The 17,101-nt window shown below is 39.8% G+C and overlaps 2 protein-coding genes across 2 annotated transcripts in view; one reads left to right on the top strand and one right to left on the bottom strand.

Moving 5' to 3' along the window:
* The window catches only part of MTERF3 (mitochondrial transcription termination factor 3), a 50,300-nt gene extending 39,744 nt beyond the window's left edge, over window positions 1–10,556 (bottom strand). Inside the window, exons 1-2 of the mRNA XM_043992832.1 lie at window positions 10,431–10,556; window positions 10,003–10,284 (exon numbers count right to left, since the gene is read on the bottom strand). The gene's annotated coding sequence lies outside the window, so the exon portion shown is untranslated. The remainder of the gene's footprint in view (window positions 1–10,002; window positions 10,285–10,430) is intronic.
* A 9-nt stretch (window positions 10,557–10,565) lies between these two features.
* PTDSS1 (phosphatidylserine synthase 1) overlaps window positions 10,566–17,101 on the top strand; it is a 74,769-nt gene continuing 68,233 nt past the window's right edge. Inside the window, exon 1 of the mRNA XM_043992820.1 lies at window positions 10,566–10,950. Within this exon, the coding sequence (XP_043848755.1) occupies window positions 10,772–10,950 (179 nt within the window). The 5' untranslated portion in view covers window positions 10,566–10,771. The remainder of the gene's footprint in view (window positions 10,951–17,101) is intronic.

The following is a 17,101-nucleotide window of genomic DNA, read 5'->3' as shown; positions in this document are numbered from 1 at the left end:
TTCCATCATGAGTCCTTTGGAACTTTCTTGTATTGTTGTATTGGTGAGAAGAATCAAGTCTATCACAGTTGATCAACACATAATGTTGATGATACTGTGTACAATGTCCTTCTGGTTCTGCTCACATAAGACCCTCCAGGTTTCTCTGAACTCTTCCTGCTCATCATTTCCTACAGCACAAGAGAATTCCATTACATGCATATACCACAACTTGTTCAGCCATTCCTCAATTGATGGGCAACCCCTCAATTTCCAATTCCTTGCCACTACAAAAAGAGCAGCTACAAATATTTTTGTACATGTGGGTCCTTTTCCCTTTTTTATGATCTTTTTGGGAAAAAGACCCAATAGTGGTATTGCTGGGTCAAAGGGTATGCACAGCTTTATAGCCCTTTGGGCATAGTTCCAAATTGCTCTCCAGAATGGTTGGATCAGTTCACAGCTCCACCCAACAATGCATTAGTGTTCCAATTTTTCCACAGCTTCTCCAACATTTATTATTTTCCTTTTTTTGTCATATTAGCCAATCTGATAGGTGTCAGATGGTACCTCAAGAGTTGTTTTAATTTGCATTTCTCTGATCAATAGTAATTTAGAGCATTTTTTCATATGGCGATAGCTTTGATTTCTTCATCAGAAAACTGCCTGTTCATTACAAACTAGTACTAAAGGAATCTGAATCCATATAGTTCATTCCATATGGTACAGTAATAATTCCATTGTGATACAAGTTGCCTAACCAGTGGACACATTTTGTTTCTTGTATTCTCATCTGAAATCATGCGATGAATACTTTTCTATTGAAGTATCTTCTTGCTCTCAATATACTTCTTGGAATACAGTCACAGCAGTGAACTCTTTGGGTAAAGTATACAAACAATTTAGAATCTTTTCTCTCATAATTCTGAATTGTTTTTCTAAACAGGTGAAATAATTCCCTATTACAAAACAATGAATTAGTGAGCCTTCTTCCCATAGCCTTTTCGACAGTTTTACCATTTTCTAACACCTTTCTTTGCTAGCTTGATAAGAGTGAGCTATTTCAGTGTTGCTTTAACTTAAAATTCTCTATTTAGTGATTTTGAACATTTTCCAGGTTGTTACTGAGAATTTATATAATAATCTTCATCCATAACTTCCATCATACATAGTTTTTGACTACTTGTCCTTTGGGTTGTTGATGCTCAGTGATGTCCTACTCTTCATGACCCCATGGCTCACAGAATATTAATACTGTCCATGGGGTTTTCTTGGCAAAGATACTAGAGTAGTTTGCTATTTCCTTCTCTATGGGATTAAGGCAAACAGAGGTTAAATAATTTGCCCAGGGTCACACAGCTAGTAAGTCTTTGAGGCCAAATTTGAACTCAGGTCTTTCTGACTCAGCACTCTATCCCCTGAGCCACCTAGTTCCCTATCCTTTGGGACATGCTTCTTAATCGTATATATGTGTCCCTTCCCTGTAGACTTTAAATATCAGACTTTTATCAATTATTTAAATGATTCCCCTCACCCCCGCCACACACACACTTTATATTGTTTTCTGATTCCAGTTACACTGGTTTTGTTTTTGCAAGTTTTTGCATTTTTTTAAAATCTAGATTTTCTCTTTTGTCTTTTTATCATCAAAAGCAGCATGATACAAGGGAAAGAATATTGGCTTTGGAGTCAGAAAACCAGGCTCTGAATCCTTGCTCTTATACTTACCACCTAAGTGACCTTGGGCAAGGCACAACCTAGTTGGGATTCATGTCCTCTTTTGTAAAAGGAGGAGTTTGGACTGGTTGCCCTATAAGGTCTCTAAGCTCTTAAACCTTAAGATCTAGTCTACTGGCTGTTTGGTACAGGGACTAAAGTATTCTGCTTGTATTCAGCCCTATGTTCAAATCCCTTCTCTAACACTTTCCAGCTTTGTGATCTTGGTCAAGTCATGTAACCCGTATGTGACTCAACCTAACTAGGACCCCTTTATTAGTTCTAGATGGAATTCTCCACACTGCTGAAAATATAGACCCTTTGTATATGATCTCTTCAACCTTATGTCTGATTTCCCCTATCCATATATAATTGTGATTTTGGATGAATCACTACATTTGAACGATTTAATAATTTAATGTTCATGGTCATATAATTTGTGAACACAACCATAACACATAAAACAGAAATACACATTTAAAGGAACAGTACTTCCAGGTGCAGGTCATATTATTGTAGGCAGGGTTGAATTTTTCCTTTCTCCCAATTCATCTCAACAAGTTTAAGGAGTAACAGGAAGGAAGGGGAATAAAGTATAAAAATTGGGGAAAACCCTAAAGGGGGTTACCACGAGTCAAACATGAATGAAAAACAATAGGCTTCTTCAAAGATTGAATGGATAGTCAAGGTGTGCAAGTTTCAAGACCAAGCATGTTGCTTGCAAAATCCTAATATTTACAGCAGGCTGAAACTGGTTCTAATCTTTATGAATACTCTAGTGATAGTTAATGGATGTGGATATATCAAATCAAAACATAACTTCCTGTTAATACTAACTGAAACCAATTGCTTGATACCAAGCCACTACCCTGGGAAATGTAGAACTTAATCTGATATAGCCCAAATATGAAAACTCTCTATTACTCAGTTTTATAAAGTACTGGTACTTTCATAAGATATAAAAGTATTTTCCTCAAATATCTGTGATAGCATGATTGGTATATTATGGTCACTTGAGATTTATTATCTAGTTCATCTAGACATTCCATATCCTCAAATACCATCACTTCTGTGGGGGATTGTAGATCACGCTGGACAAGTCACACAGCTAGTGAATGCCTAAGGTAGGATTTGAACTCATGAAGATGAGCCTTTCTGATTCTAAGCCTGGTGATCTATCCACTGCAGTATTTAGTGCCCACCTTGGGCCCTGGAAAACTGTATTTGGTCTTTCCCATATAGATTTATACAATCCCCCACAGAAGTGATGGTGCATTTTCTTCTCCAGCTCATTTTACAGATGAGGAAACTGAGGAAATGGCAAAACCACATGGTCAATATCTTAGCCAAGAAAACTCCAAATGGGGTCACAAAGAATTTAGATACAACTAAAATGACACACACACAAAAACAATACCAAGGTCCAAGGTGGCCTCTACCACTGAATCCTCCTTTTTTGGCCAATACTTGTTCTGAGGGCATCATCTTTCACCAAAGTAATTCATCATTCTCGTCTCAAAGCCCCCCAGAATATGTATGGCCATACAGTCCACGATTTTTAATAGTTCTATCTCTCTAGTTGTATCCTTCTCATGGTTGTCTTGTATCAGACCGTTATGCATTCTTTTCCCTAGGTGCTTTGGTTTTTTCTTTTTAAAAAAATCTTGAATTATTTCATCTTTTACATTCCCCAATTACATGGAAAAATAATTTTTAATATTCATTTCTTAAAACTCTGTATTCCAAATTCTCTCTCTTATTCTCTCCCTTTTCCCCTCCATGAGAAGGCAAACAATTTGATGTAGGTGATACATGTGCAGCCATCTTGTAAAAGAAAATAAGACAACTGCAAATGTACATTATTCCCTCTGAGCCAATTCTGACGAGAGTAAGGTTGAAGTGCTCCCACATATTTCTCCCATCTTCCCCTCCTCTGTAAAGGTTCTTTTGTGCCTCTTTTATATGAGATAATTTACTCCATTCTACCTTTGCCTTCCCATTTCTCCCAGTGCATTCCTTTTTCATCCCTAATTTTTTTTTTTTAGATATCATTCCATCATATTCAACTCACACCCATGCCCTCTATCCATGTAGATTCCTCTTAACTACCTGAATAATAAGAAAGCTCTTAGGAATTACAAGTCTCATATTCCAATGGAAGAATACTAACAGTTTAACCTTACTGAATTTCTTATTATTTCTCATTCCTGTGTGCCTTTTTATGCTTCTCTTGAGTCTTGTATTTGAAAGTCAAATTTTCAGGGCAGCTAGGTGGTACAGTAGATAAAGAACCAGTCCTGGATTCAGGAGGACCTGAGTTCAAATCCGGCCTCAGACACTTGACACTTACTAGCTGTGTGATCCTGGGCAAATCACTTAACCCTCATTGCCCTGTCTCATCCCCCCCCCCCAAAAAAAAAGTCAAATGTTCTATTCAGCTCTGGTCTTTCATCAGGAATGCTTAAAAGTCCTCTATTTCATTAAATATTCTGGGTTTCCCCCAGAATAATTACACTCAGTTTTACTGGGTAAGTGATTCTTGGTTGTAATCCTAGTTGATCACATTCCTAGGCCTCTGATGCTTTAATGTAGAAGTTGCTAAATCTTACCGCATTATTCTGTGGCTCCACAATATTTGAAGTGTTTCTTTCTGGCTGCCTGCAACAGTTTCTCCTTGACCTGGGATCTCTAGGTTTTGGCTATAATATTCCTATGAGTTTTCATTTTAGGCTCTCTTTCAGGAGGTGATGAGTAGATTTTAAAAAATTTCTATTTTACCCTCTGGTTCTAGAATATCAGGGCCGTTTTCCTTGATAATTTCTCGAAATATGTCTAGGATCTTTTTTTAATCATGACGTTCAGGAAGTCCAATAATTCTTAAATTATCTCTCCTTGATCTATTTTCTAGGTCAGTTGTTTTGTTGATGAGATAGCTCACATTTCCTTATATTTTTTTCATCCTTTTGATTTTGTTTTACTGCTTTTTGAAGTCTCATGGAGTCATTGGCTTCCATTTGCCCAATTTTAATTTTTAAAAGACATTTTTATTTAAAGTTTTGAGTTCCAAATTTTATCCCTCCTTCCCTTCCCCTTCCCTGAAGCAGCCTCCTTTTACCAAGCTGTTGACTCTTTTTTCATGATTTTCTTGCATCAATGTCATTTCCCAATTTTTCTTCTACCTCTCTTATTTGTTTTTTTAAATCCTTCTACAGCTCTTCCAGGATCTGAAATTAATTCATATTTTTGAGGCTTTGGATGTAGCAATTTTGATTTTGTTGTCTTCTACTGAGTTAGTGCTTTGATCTTCCCTGTCATGACAGTAACTTTCTATGGTCAAGACCTTTTTTTGTTATTTGCTCATTTTTTCAGTTCCTTTTCCCTCCCCCTTCTAACTTTTAGCTTTATATTAAAGTTGGGCTCTGCTCCCATGGTGGAGGAGGCATTGTCCCAAGCTTTGGGTTTTTTGTGCAGCTGTTTCAGAGCTAGTTCTGAGGGTCTCTAAACTTTTACTTCTCCCTAAGAGGTAAGATCAAAGGAGAGGTGTGTTTACTACTCTCCTGGCCTGTGCTCCATTCTATGAGCAATCACAAGCACCCTTTCCCACCCCAGCACTGTGAACAGAGTCCTGCTTCTCTGTAGTCACAAGCTATGGTGTGATAGTGTTTCTCTTTGCCTTAGGACTATGACCCAGATCTGAGTACAGATGATGCAAAAGAGTTCTGCATGTAACACCAGTAAAGGGACCCCTATAATCTTCTGACCAGTTGTCTAACACCCTTACTGTCTGTGGACTAAGAGCTCTGTAAGTATCTGCTGTCTGCTGTTGCTAAAGCCTGCTGCTGGTTTCCTGTGGCACGCTATGTACTGCTGCAGCCCACAGTGGAGCACATATCACTCTCGACTCTGTGCAACAGACCTTTCCTGTCAACCTTCTAAATTGTCTTGGGCTAAAAAACTGTTTCACTTCATCCTTTTGTGGGTTCTGCCACTTCAGAATTTGCTTTGAGGCATGATTTAAAGTTGTTTGGAGGGGAATTTGACAGAGCTCAGGTAAGTCCTTGCCATTTCTCTGCCATCTTGGTTCCTTTGTCTTTTCAAGTAGAACAGTTTTGAGTAAATGAATTTTAAAAGCATTTGTTAAGCACTTAAGTGTAAACTACAGTGCCAAGCCCTGGGGATAGCAATACAAAATATCTAGAATATCAAGGGAAATGACAAAAGGAGGAAGGAACAAAGTACTCCCAGGCCTCAAACTATATTATAAAGTAGTTATCAAAGCTATCTAGTACTGGTTACAAAATAGAGTAGATTAAAAAGAACTCAAAAACCTAGTGTTTGATAAACTGGAAAATATATCATATAGGAAAGAATTTCCAATATGATAAAAAGTTCCAGGAAAACTTTGAAAGGATGTCTGGTAAAAATTTAGTCTCAGACAAACATCTTATACCATATTCCACAATATATTCTAAATGAATATATTATCTTAATATTAAATTTTATAGTATTAAAAATTAGAGGTCATATACCTTTCACAGCTTTCGATAATACTATGCACAGTGACAGCAATATTTTTTGATGAATTGTGAATGACTTAACTATTCTTAGAAATAAAATAATCCAAAACAATCCCAAAGGATTAATGATGAAGCATACTATCCACCGCCAAAGAAAGAAATTATATTAACTGAACACAGACTGAAGCATGCTATTTTTTCACTTTCATTTTTTTCTTTTATTCAAGTTTTATTATACAAAATGACTAATATGGTAATGTTTTACATAACTGCACATGTATAATTTACATCTGATTGCTTATTCCCTCAGGAAGGTGGGTGGGGAGGGAGTGAAGGAGAGATAAAATATTAATATCAAATTTATCTGATAAGGATCTGATTTCCAAGAATCACAAACAATTAGCACACATATAAGAGCAAAAGCCATTCCCCCCAAAAATGACTAAAAAGTTTTGAAAAGAATTGGGAACTATTAACTACTTGAAAGAATATTCAAAATCACTAAGAATGAGAGAAATGCAAATCAAAACAACCCTAAAATTTCAGTCTCATCCCACTCACCTCACTCACAATTGACAAAAATAAAAGATAGCAATAGTCAACGTTGGAGGGGTTTGGGGAAGATAGGCACACTGGTGTATTGTTGGTGGAACTGTGAATCAGTATAACCATTTTGGAGGGGAATTTGGAATTACTGAAATAAAGTCACTAAAATGGTGATACCTTTTGACCCAGAGATTCCATTACTAAGCTTATACTCCAAAGAGGCCACTGATAGAAGTTCCCATATATGCCAAAATAATTACAGAAGCACTTTTTGTAATAACAAAGAATTGGAAACAAGGTAGGTGTCCACTGAGTGGAAATTAGCTAAACAAAGTGTGGTTCATGAATGTAATGAAATATTACTGTGCTATAAGAAATGATAAATGTGATTAATACAGGGAAATATGGAAAGATCTACATGAACTGATTCAGAGTGAAGTAAACAGAACCAAGAAAAAAGTATACATGGTAAAAATGGGAATGTAAATGGAAAAAACAATCACTCATACAAAAATAGAAAGTGAATGTTCAGGGGCAACTAGACTGCAAAGTGGTTACAGCACCAGCTGTTTTGACTGGGGTCAAAGGGACCTGGGTTCAAGTCCAGCCTCAGACAACTACTACCTGTGTGAACCCAGGCAATTCCCCAATTTGCCTAAAAAAATAAAATAATAATAATAATAATAATAAAGACAATGAATGTTCCAAAATTATAAAGAACAAGCATGGCTCAAAAGAAGTGATAAGATATTCCCACCCCAACCCTTTGCAGAAGGGGGAGATCCTCAGCTGTCACACTTTTATATATATTTTCAGACTTTTTCAATATACCTGCTAATTTTGTCCTTTTTCTTTTTTGTCTTAAAAATACTATTTGTTATAGAGGATGGATCTTTGGGAGAGGAAGGGACACTGTGGGAAACTCTGCTTATGCAAAAAAATCCAAATAAAAGCTATCAATGAAAACTTAAAAAAAAATGAGTCCCTCACAATATGGTCCCTTCCTGTCTACCTTTCCATTATCTTCATATTTACCCCTTTGCTTATATTCTATGATCCAGTTATATGAGCCTATCTGCAGCCCCCCACACAAGGCTCAGTCTCAGTGCCTTTACAGTGACTCTCCCAGTTCACCTCCACCTCTTGGCTTCCCTATCTTCCCACTTTCTGCAGGCCTTTCTCATTCCAGGCCCTACCCCTTCTGAGATTACCTTTCAAGTACATTATATGTAAATATCTCAAATATGTACATGGATTGCATGTTGTCTCCTCCATTGCAACGTGACCTCTTTGAGTGACCAAGTTTACTCTGACTTCCAGATCCTCAGTGCTTAGCACACTTGCTGACTGACATTGCCAAAGAAACATATGATTGAAAAGGAAAGTGGGCTGCTTTTGTATGTCAGGTGAAAGAGAGAAAACCCCTTAACATTCACTGTGCTCCATTGCTACTTTCATGATGTCAGGTGAAAGTAAAGGAAAGCCACCACTTCTGCATTGAATTTATAGGAGATTGTGGACAATAACAATAATAACAACTAGCATTAACATAGTGCCTTACGATTTACAAGGTGCTTAACACAGTACCACCTTATTTTATCCTTCTCAACAACTCTAGGAGGGAGGTGGTATTATTATTCCCATTTTACAGATGAGGAAACTGAGACAAGTAGAAATTTAAATGACTTGCCCAGATTCACACCCACAGCTAGTAAATGCTGGATGCAAACTTCCTGACTCCAACTCCAGCCATCCATCCACTGTACCATTTAGCACTGTGACAAGATTAAAAGAGAAAGGAAGGCAGGGACTGGATTATAATCTGCACCATGGGACTGCTCATCCATTCCGATATGATCACCAAAATATTTTAGGGTATTTGAGAAATATTCTGAATTTACATAGGGCCAGAGGCTCACTGGTCTAGAGCAGGAAGTTTATCTGCACAGGCCATCTATCCCCTAGCTTCTTAAACTGTGGTAACTGAATGTGGGGGTTGCACAAAATTTGGCAACAGTAAAAGGTTATATATATTTTATATGCCTGCATAACCAGAGTCACATAAAAATTTGGGGGACAAAAAGGGGTCACGAGTGGAAAAAGTTTAAGAAGCCCTGATCTAGACCAACCCCTTCACTATATAGATGAAGAAACTCAATAAAGTCTAACAATCTGCCCAAGTTCACAGCAGTAGTTATTATTAAAGGTAGTACTTGAACAACTAGCTACTCAATTAAGTAGAATTAACAGCAAAGCCAGGATTCCAACCCAGGTCTTCTAGCTCCTCATCTAATGCTCTTTGTACATTTTAAATTAACGCTTACTTGAGAACAACTAATTTGCTTCTACAGTGTTTGGCAAAGAACAATACATTTGAGAATGCTTATAAATTCCACTTGATAATTTGTCTTATGGGAACCAATTTCAACAGGAGTGGGGAAAAAAAAACACCTTAATTAACTTTGTAGTTCATTAAAATATTCAGTAATAGTTACATAGTGTGTGCATGGTGCCAAACTGGCTACTGAGAGGTGCCTTTACATTAGATTTTTTTCCCCCTCATAAAGATACCTTTTTCAGACAACGGACCTTGCAGTTAAAAAAAAAAGCAATTAGTATATTTAACGTTCGGGACACTTTGTAATGAATACAAACACATAAAAGTGTAATAAATTACAGTATCTTCGTCATTCGGAGGTCTTACACCAAACTCTAATACCTATTTTAAGTCTACCATAATCTGGCTTCTGCTAGTAGCCTGGAAACCACTTTACAAATTGGACTTGATACCAGTTTCTTAACTTCCATGGATAGATTTCAAGGGGTCCGTGAACTTGGAACTTTTAATGTTCGGATAACTGTTTCAATATAATTGGCTGCCTTTGTAATCAGGCTTTATTTTGTGCATTTAAAAATATTATTCTGGGAAAGGGTCCGTAGGCTATTAAGGTGAAGGTCCCGAAGGAAAAAAAAAAAAAAAAGGTTTCCACTAACCCAGCAAGTTCCCCCAAGTCTACACCAAGGGTTCCTAGCAAAAACTAGAGAGCCTTATAGTTTAAAAACAAAAAACAAAAAAAACTGTCCGGAAGTAAACAAGTTTTTTGCTCAGCAGACTGTAAGGGGAAAAGGGGTGGGGTATGGTAGTGGAAGAACCGGGTTCATTACCTAGGGGGTATGGATGGACCCATCCCGCCCTACAGCTGCCAAGCCCCAAGTCGCGGAAACACCTCCACCTCGACGTTACCTGCGACAGGGCCCGCCCCGTCCTCTTCCGCTCTCCTACAGCCGAGATCACCAGGCCTGGGCCTCAGGAAAAGGACAGCCCAGTCTCCCGCCCCCTCACCGCGACCCCCCGGGGCTCTGGCGGCTGCTCCAGTTCCTCCACGAACCGTCGTACCGCACCAGCGGAATCCAGGTCCGCCGCCCTCCCGCTCGCGCCCGAGCCCGCGCCCGTGCCCGCGCCAAGTTCAGCCTCGCTTCTTCTCCCCACGTGGGCTGCCGGGAGTGGGCGAATCTATCTGCAGCCCTGGCAAGGGGAGTAAAGAGAGAATGGAGGGGGAGAAAAGTTGAGACACAACGATATATTTTTTCTTCTTTCGTCCTACTTTCCTTAAGTGTTATTCAGTAAGAGACTTGGGACAAATCTGGGGAGAGAAGAAATCCTTTTCTTACCTGAATGACTTTTTCAGGGCTTTATATACCCCCCTCTCTTCCGAAGCAGAGAAGGCAGAACCACTGTCATCGCCTCCCTGCCTCTCTCGCTCCCTTGCTTGCCCGCGCGCGTGCGCGCGCTCCAGCCTCTGCTCGGTTTCATCCCCGGCCCCCGCCGGCCGCTCTCTCGCCTGCCCGCTGGCCCTCCAGTCCGCCCAGCCTGCCCAACCCTCCTTCGGTCCCTCCCTCGCTGTTCCCTGGCGGGGTCCGCGGCAGCTGCGGCCACCCCCACCTCCTCCTCCGCCGCTGCTGGCGCTCCTGCAGGACGGGGAGAGGTGGGGGGGTGGCTGTCTGGGGGGGTCATGGCGAACTGCGTGGGGAGCCGGACCCTGAGCAAAGACGATGTGAACTACAAGCTGCATTTCCGGATGATCAACGAGCAGCAAGTGGAGGACATCACCATCGACTTCTTTTATCGGCCGCACACCATCACCCTGCTCAGCTTCACCATCGTCAGCCTCATGTACTTCGCCTTCACCAGGTGAGGAGCCGGCCGCCGGCGTGGGCCCCGGGACACCGGCCAGGCGGGCTGGCCGGCCGTGGGCCGCGGCGCACCTCCCGGAAAGCTAGGGGGATGAAGGCACCGGGATGGGGGATGGGGGGTGGGGTGGCGGTACTGCGGTGGGAGGGTGAGGAGAGGGAGACACGGGGGGAGGGGGTGGAGGCACAGGGAAGGAAGGGAGGCACGGGGGGGGGGGGGGAAATGAAGGATGAAGGCACCAGGGTGGAGAGGGATGGAGGGATGAAGAAGAAGAGGCGGGGCTTTACCAGGATGGCAGCCCCATACAAACCTCCCCACCCGCCCACCCTGAACCAACGTCCCTGTAGACACTCTTCTCCACGCCCCACTCGTGCCCACCTAACCTACACCCAGGTCGAAAAGGAGAAGAAGGCTCCAGTCTCCTGAGATTCATGTTTATGAGCTAGGTCTCTGGAGGGTGAAAAGGAGGGGAAAGGGAGGTGGGGGGGGTGGCTTCTTGCGCTTTTCGACTGTCAAACCGACTTCCTTTGAGCTGTGGGCTTTTGAGGGAATTTCTAGAACTCCCTTTCCTTCCTTTCTTCTTCCTTCCTTCTCCTTTAGTTCTCTGTTTCACAGACACACCCCGCACTTCTCACTCCAGTCTTTAAAGAGTTCCCTCAAACTGCCCTGTCCACAGCCTACAGAGTGAAACCCTTTTTAGACAAGATCCATTTTGTCTCAGTGTGGTGTCGTCTCTCTTCCTTGGGCAGATTTAGACGTTTTGCCTATGGAGTGGTTGCCTTTGGCATTTGAAGGTACCTGCTGCCCTTTCATGGAGATCGTTTGTATGTGAGTGTGGTGGGGGAAAGACAAGTCTATAATTTGTTCTCCCTTCTTCCCACGCTGGTTTGGCTAAGGGAACAAATTTTATGCTTTGGAGGTAAATCAGGCTGTCACCAAGTACAGGGTGCATTGGGAAATCTCACTGTATCACTCCACAATGACTTCATCTCACCTCTCCTAAATCATATGTAATATTGAATGATGGCTATAAGGAAGACATGCTGCTGAGAAGAAAATTATTTGGAATGTATATTGATCAGATTGATAGATGTTCACATTTTATATTCACTTCAGTTTAACTTTTAAAAAAAAGTGAGAAATCAATGAGCCTTAGGAAATGATGGAAGTGGGTTGTTTTTGTTTTTTAAGAGGAGGATAAGGAGGAGAAATGACACTAACTGTATCAGTTTCTCTCTTAGTTCACCCAAGGCCCCATGAGAGTTGAACTCTCTCTTCCTGTTTGTTATTACTGAAACTTGTGTTCAGGAAAGAGTTTCCTTCTTTTAATGTATACTGCTAAATTTTATGCTAAATTGCCACAGTAGTAGAGTAGCAGATGCCACAGTGATTTTGTCATCCTTGTTTAATGGTCAGTGGCACTACATACAGAAGGACATAACTGTATTTTAATCATTTCGACCTTATATCTATCTTTGTGAAGAGATTTTCCTCCAAAGTTCCCAATGCCAGTGAAATCACAGGTCTGACACTCCTCCTTCCCCCAGTTAAAAGGGAGAAGGCATGTTTGTGTAGTGTAAAAAGCTGTGAACTTGGAGTTGAGCCATCTGAGTTAAGTTCCAAGTTCTGGTACCTGTTTGCCATTAGGCAAGTTAATTGACCTTTGAGGGCCTCTGTTTCCTCATATTAGAGTTAGGGGTTGAACTAGATGACCTCTGAGGTCTCTTCTAATTCTAGATCTAGGATCCAATGAGTTCTGTTAAGTCAAACTGCATAACATCTTTTCTTTTCTTTCTTTCTTTCTTTTTTTTAAGAACCCTGGTTATCAGGAAGAGATAAAAATCATATTCTTGGGGCATAAAATAGTAATTTTTTTTTTGGTGGGGCATTGAGGGTTAAGTGACTGGCCCAGGGTCACACAGCCAGTAAGTGTCAAGTGTCTGAGGCTGCAGCGATTTGAACTCGGGTCCTCCTGAATCCAGGGCCAGTGCTTTATCCACTGTGCTAGCTAGCTGCCCCATAAAATAGTAATTTGATTTTTTTGTAAAAGCATATGCTCCATTAATCAACTTGATTACCTCTCCAGTTTTCCAGTGCATTTAACCTTCTTGGTAGCCTCTTTCTCCCTCAAGTCATGCATGATTCAAGCTTATACATGGTATTCTAGCAGAGGCTGGGTAGCCATTTTTCAGAAAAGATGAAGGGAAGGATATAATACATCTCTAGGGCTAGGATTAGATGATTTCAACGTTCTTTTCCAACTAAATTTTTACAATATAATGTACATTAAGGGCAGCTAGGTAGCACAGTGGATAAAGCACAGGCCCTGGATTCAGGAGGACCTGAGTTCAAATCCAGCCTCAGACACTTGACACTTTCTAGCTGTGTGACCTTGGGCCAGTCACTTAACCCTCATTGCCCCACATAAAATAAAATATATTAAAAAATAATGTACATTAAAATGCTTCATAATTTTAAGATGCTATATAAATATAAGCTTCGGTGATGATTGTCTCTAGGCCTGTTTCCTGATCTGTAAAGAAGGGAGGGGCTGGCATGTTGAATGGGGGGATTGGATGGGATGGTCTTAAGGGCATATGATTTTTATACCAGCTTTATCTTATTTACTTAATTGTAATTATTTGTATCCCTTTCAGCAGAGATCCTGCCATAGAGATCTTTTTGCCCCATAAATTCTCCAGTAACATCATGAAAACAATCATTCTCTTCTATCCATGTTATTTTATAATATCTAACTTTATAATATCAGCATCATATACTTAATCTTGAACAAGAGCTTTGGTGGACTGCTATTTAGCATGATTGTTTTGGTACGTTCTTTTAAAAACTTTTGTTTTCTGTTTTTCAAAGATTACTTATGCCAAAGAAGAATGAGAAACACTTCTAAGAAATACTTTAGGAATAGTGCTCAGGTAGTCTCGCATAGTAATCTTAGATACTACACAGACATACCTCACATTTAGCAATAGAAAGGTTTAAAATGCTTGAACACAAGCCACTAACAAGTTTGTATTTGCCAGTAATTGCTTTATAAATAGCAACTAGGCAGACTGGAAGCACCATAACACAAATTCAGTTAGATGTTACTGGAATGTTTTCCCCAATATTTAAATTTTAAATTTGCCACCATGAATATTATGAAAAACTATTAATACTAATGAATATTTTCTTTATCTTTCAGAATAGGCACCTTAATACTTTCTGTATTTGTATATCTAAAGCAGGCCCAGAATAGTCTCTGCCTTAAGCTCAGAGTATAATATTGTACAGCAGTGCCCTCATATTTATTCTTTGTCGTGATTCATAGCTCACGGTTCCTCGGAAATGGGTAATATGTGATTCGTTGAATTGCCAGTTTCTTCAGCTCATGGTTTTGACTTATAAATACCAAATTCTATTGGCAGAATTTATGAGAATCAGTCTTTTTGACTAATTGAGCCTAAAACATTCTTCTCCTTAGGGAAGAAGGTGATTTCCCAAGGAACTTTGGTTTAAGAATTCAATTAGACATTTGTTAAGCATCTACTTTCATCCATTCAGCAAACATTTATTAAGAACCTACAGTGTACAGGGCACTGTTCCAGTCAATGGGGAAGATAAAAAGTTTAAATAAGATGGGTCTCTGCCTATTCAGTAATTTACAATCTAGCAAGGAAAGACTACACAGAAATAGCAATAATGCAGAAGTTCAGGAGAGATGCCTGGTGCACAGAAGGTTCTGGGCCACTTATTGTGGTACAAAGATGAAATAATATCTGAGGTCTATTGCCTGCAATGAACATATGATAACATGGGAACCATAGGGCATGTTTAAAATATGTTGGCGATTTATACAATACCATGAGAGATTTAAGGAAATTACCATTTTTGACTGGAAGAATTAAGGGAGATTTCATGAAGGTGATGACTTGATGGATAAGGGATTCCATAGGTAAAGATGGGGTGGGATAGTGCATTCCATGTATTGTAGACAAAGGGAAGGGAAGGATTGATAAGGAAATAACATTCTATCTTGACTGGAACGTAGAGTATGTGATGAGTACTAAGATATGAAAGGCTGGGTTTGGGGGCACATACTGATAGAATGGCGCTTGAATACTGGGCTCTGGAGCTTGGCCTTTATTCAGAAGGCAATAGGAAGCCATGTGAGATTTGTTTAGTAGGGGACTGAATGAACAAAGAAAGATGAGTCCAATAGTGATGTGATAGAGAAACTGGAAGTTGGGAGGAAATGAGGTTATTACAATTGAGAGCTACTGAGGGCCTCTATTAGAATGGGAAAGGAGAGGAGGAAGCTGATACGAAAAAGTACTTGGGGGGGGGTGGTAAGATTGACAAGACTTGGCAACTGATTGGATGTGGGAGGTGATAGGGAGGAATCAAGTATGATAAGAAGGTTTTTCCAGGCTGAGTATCTGAAAAAACACCATTAATTTGAAGTGCCATTAATAGAAATAACAGTTCAGAAGAGAATCAGGATCAAGGAGAAGATGCCAAAGGCAGTTTGTGACATTTTGAGTTTGAGATGCCAATTGAACAGAGCCTGTTTTCTTCAAACTTTACAAATTTCTAGCAAAAGTAGTTGGCATTTGTTGGCTTGACTTTTCTTCTGATTATGCATTCCTTAGCCCCTTGTGATGTTGCCACTCTACACCTCACCACTACTGAAATTCCGCTCTTAGCCATTCAAAAAACATGAGAGAGAGCTGGACTGCTTTGGGGGAATTGCAGAACTCCTTGGCTGACCCTAAACTTTTCTTGGTCAAGATAGACAAGAGAAAGGAATGAGAGGTGAACGAATGGCTGAAGTGCTCCTCCTCTGAGTGGTACCCTTGCAACATCAGGAGAGAGTGAGGAAGTCCGCCAGCACAGCGGGTACACTTTTGGGAAGATTTTGCCAAAGGATGGGTAGGCATGGGGGGATTATCCAGGAGATACTAAATCCATTTGAGTATTTTAATATGTCAATATATAGAGTATCTTATATACAAATATACATTTTACACATTTTATATTGATTATTTTGTATGTTTGAGTACTTTATATAATGGATAATACTCACAAACCCACACAAGTTACTCAGGACCTCCTTAACACCAAACTTAATACCTTTTATCATTCCATAATTCTACTGTACAGTTCATTAGAGATTTACTAAGTGCTTATTTGGTGCAAGGTACTCTACTAGGCAGCAGAGGTTTTGCTAGGAAAAAAGGAAAAAGCTCCTGCCTCAAAAGCAGCTATATGGCAAAGTGGATAGAGCATTCAGCTTGCAGGCAGGAAGACTTGAGTTCAAATATTACATCAGGTATTTAATCGTTTGTGTCTGTGGGCAAGTTACTGAAACCTCAGCCTATTTCTTCATTTTTTAAATGAATTAATGGGCTCTGAGGCTTCTTCCTGTTCTAAATAAGGAAGTAAATGCAAAGTAATATTTTAAAAACCATAACTTTATCGTGTTTGCGCAGTGCTTTACAAATAAGAAATTTTGTTTATTAAAATGTTGTTTATTGAAAGGAGGAGATGAAGAAACTGAAGTTAATTAACTGCCTTTTGCTGATCAAGTGTCAAGAATGTTGACTTTGAAGTCAGGAAACCTGGATTCAAATTCTGGGTTTCATTTAATTATCATGGCACTGAGCAAGTTATTAAACCTCTGTAGCCTTAGTTTCCTAACCTACCTTATGCCATAGGAGGAGTGGGTCACACAAACTGTCTTGTTTTTCTCTCTTTGCATCCTTAACACTGTATTTTCATGGTTCTCTTACCTCTCTAACTACTTCTCTCTTATTGACTAATCTTCTCACTCCCTAAATAGTACTAAGACTCTGGCTTTATCTACCTACCACTGTCTCCTGACAAGCTCTTTTCCAGTCTAGGGACTTCAGTTGTTACTTCTCTGTAAATAATATCACTTCCTCACTACTCTTCATAATCTCATCCCAGATTGTTGCCTGAGTAATCTTTTTTTTTGTTCTTCCTTTCCCCTCCCCTTTAGTTGTATTTTATTTTTTTCCAATTACATGTAAAGATAGTTGTTAACATTCATTTTTGTAAAAATTTGAGTTCTGAATTTTCCTCCTTCCCTTCTTCCCCTCTTTCTCTCCCCCTTTCCAAAGCCAGCAAGCAA

This window comes from Dromiciops gliroides, chromosome 1 (genome assembly GCF_019393635.1).
Source record: "Dromiciops gliroides isolate mDroGli1 chromosome 1, mDroGli1.pri, whole genome shotgun sequence".
Taxonomy (NCBI): Eukaryota; Metazoa; Chordata; class Mammalia; order Microbiotheria; family Microbiotheriidae; genus Dromiciops; species Dromiciops gliroides.
This window is presented reverse-complemented; position numbering and strand designations above follow the sequence as displayed.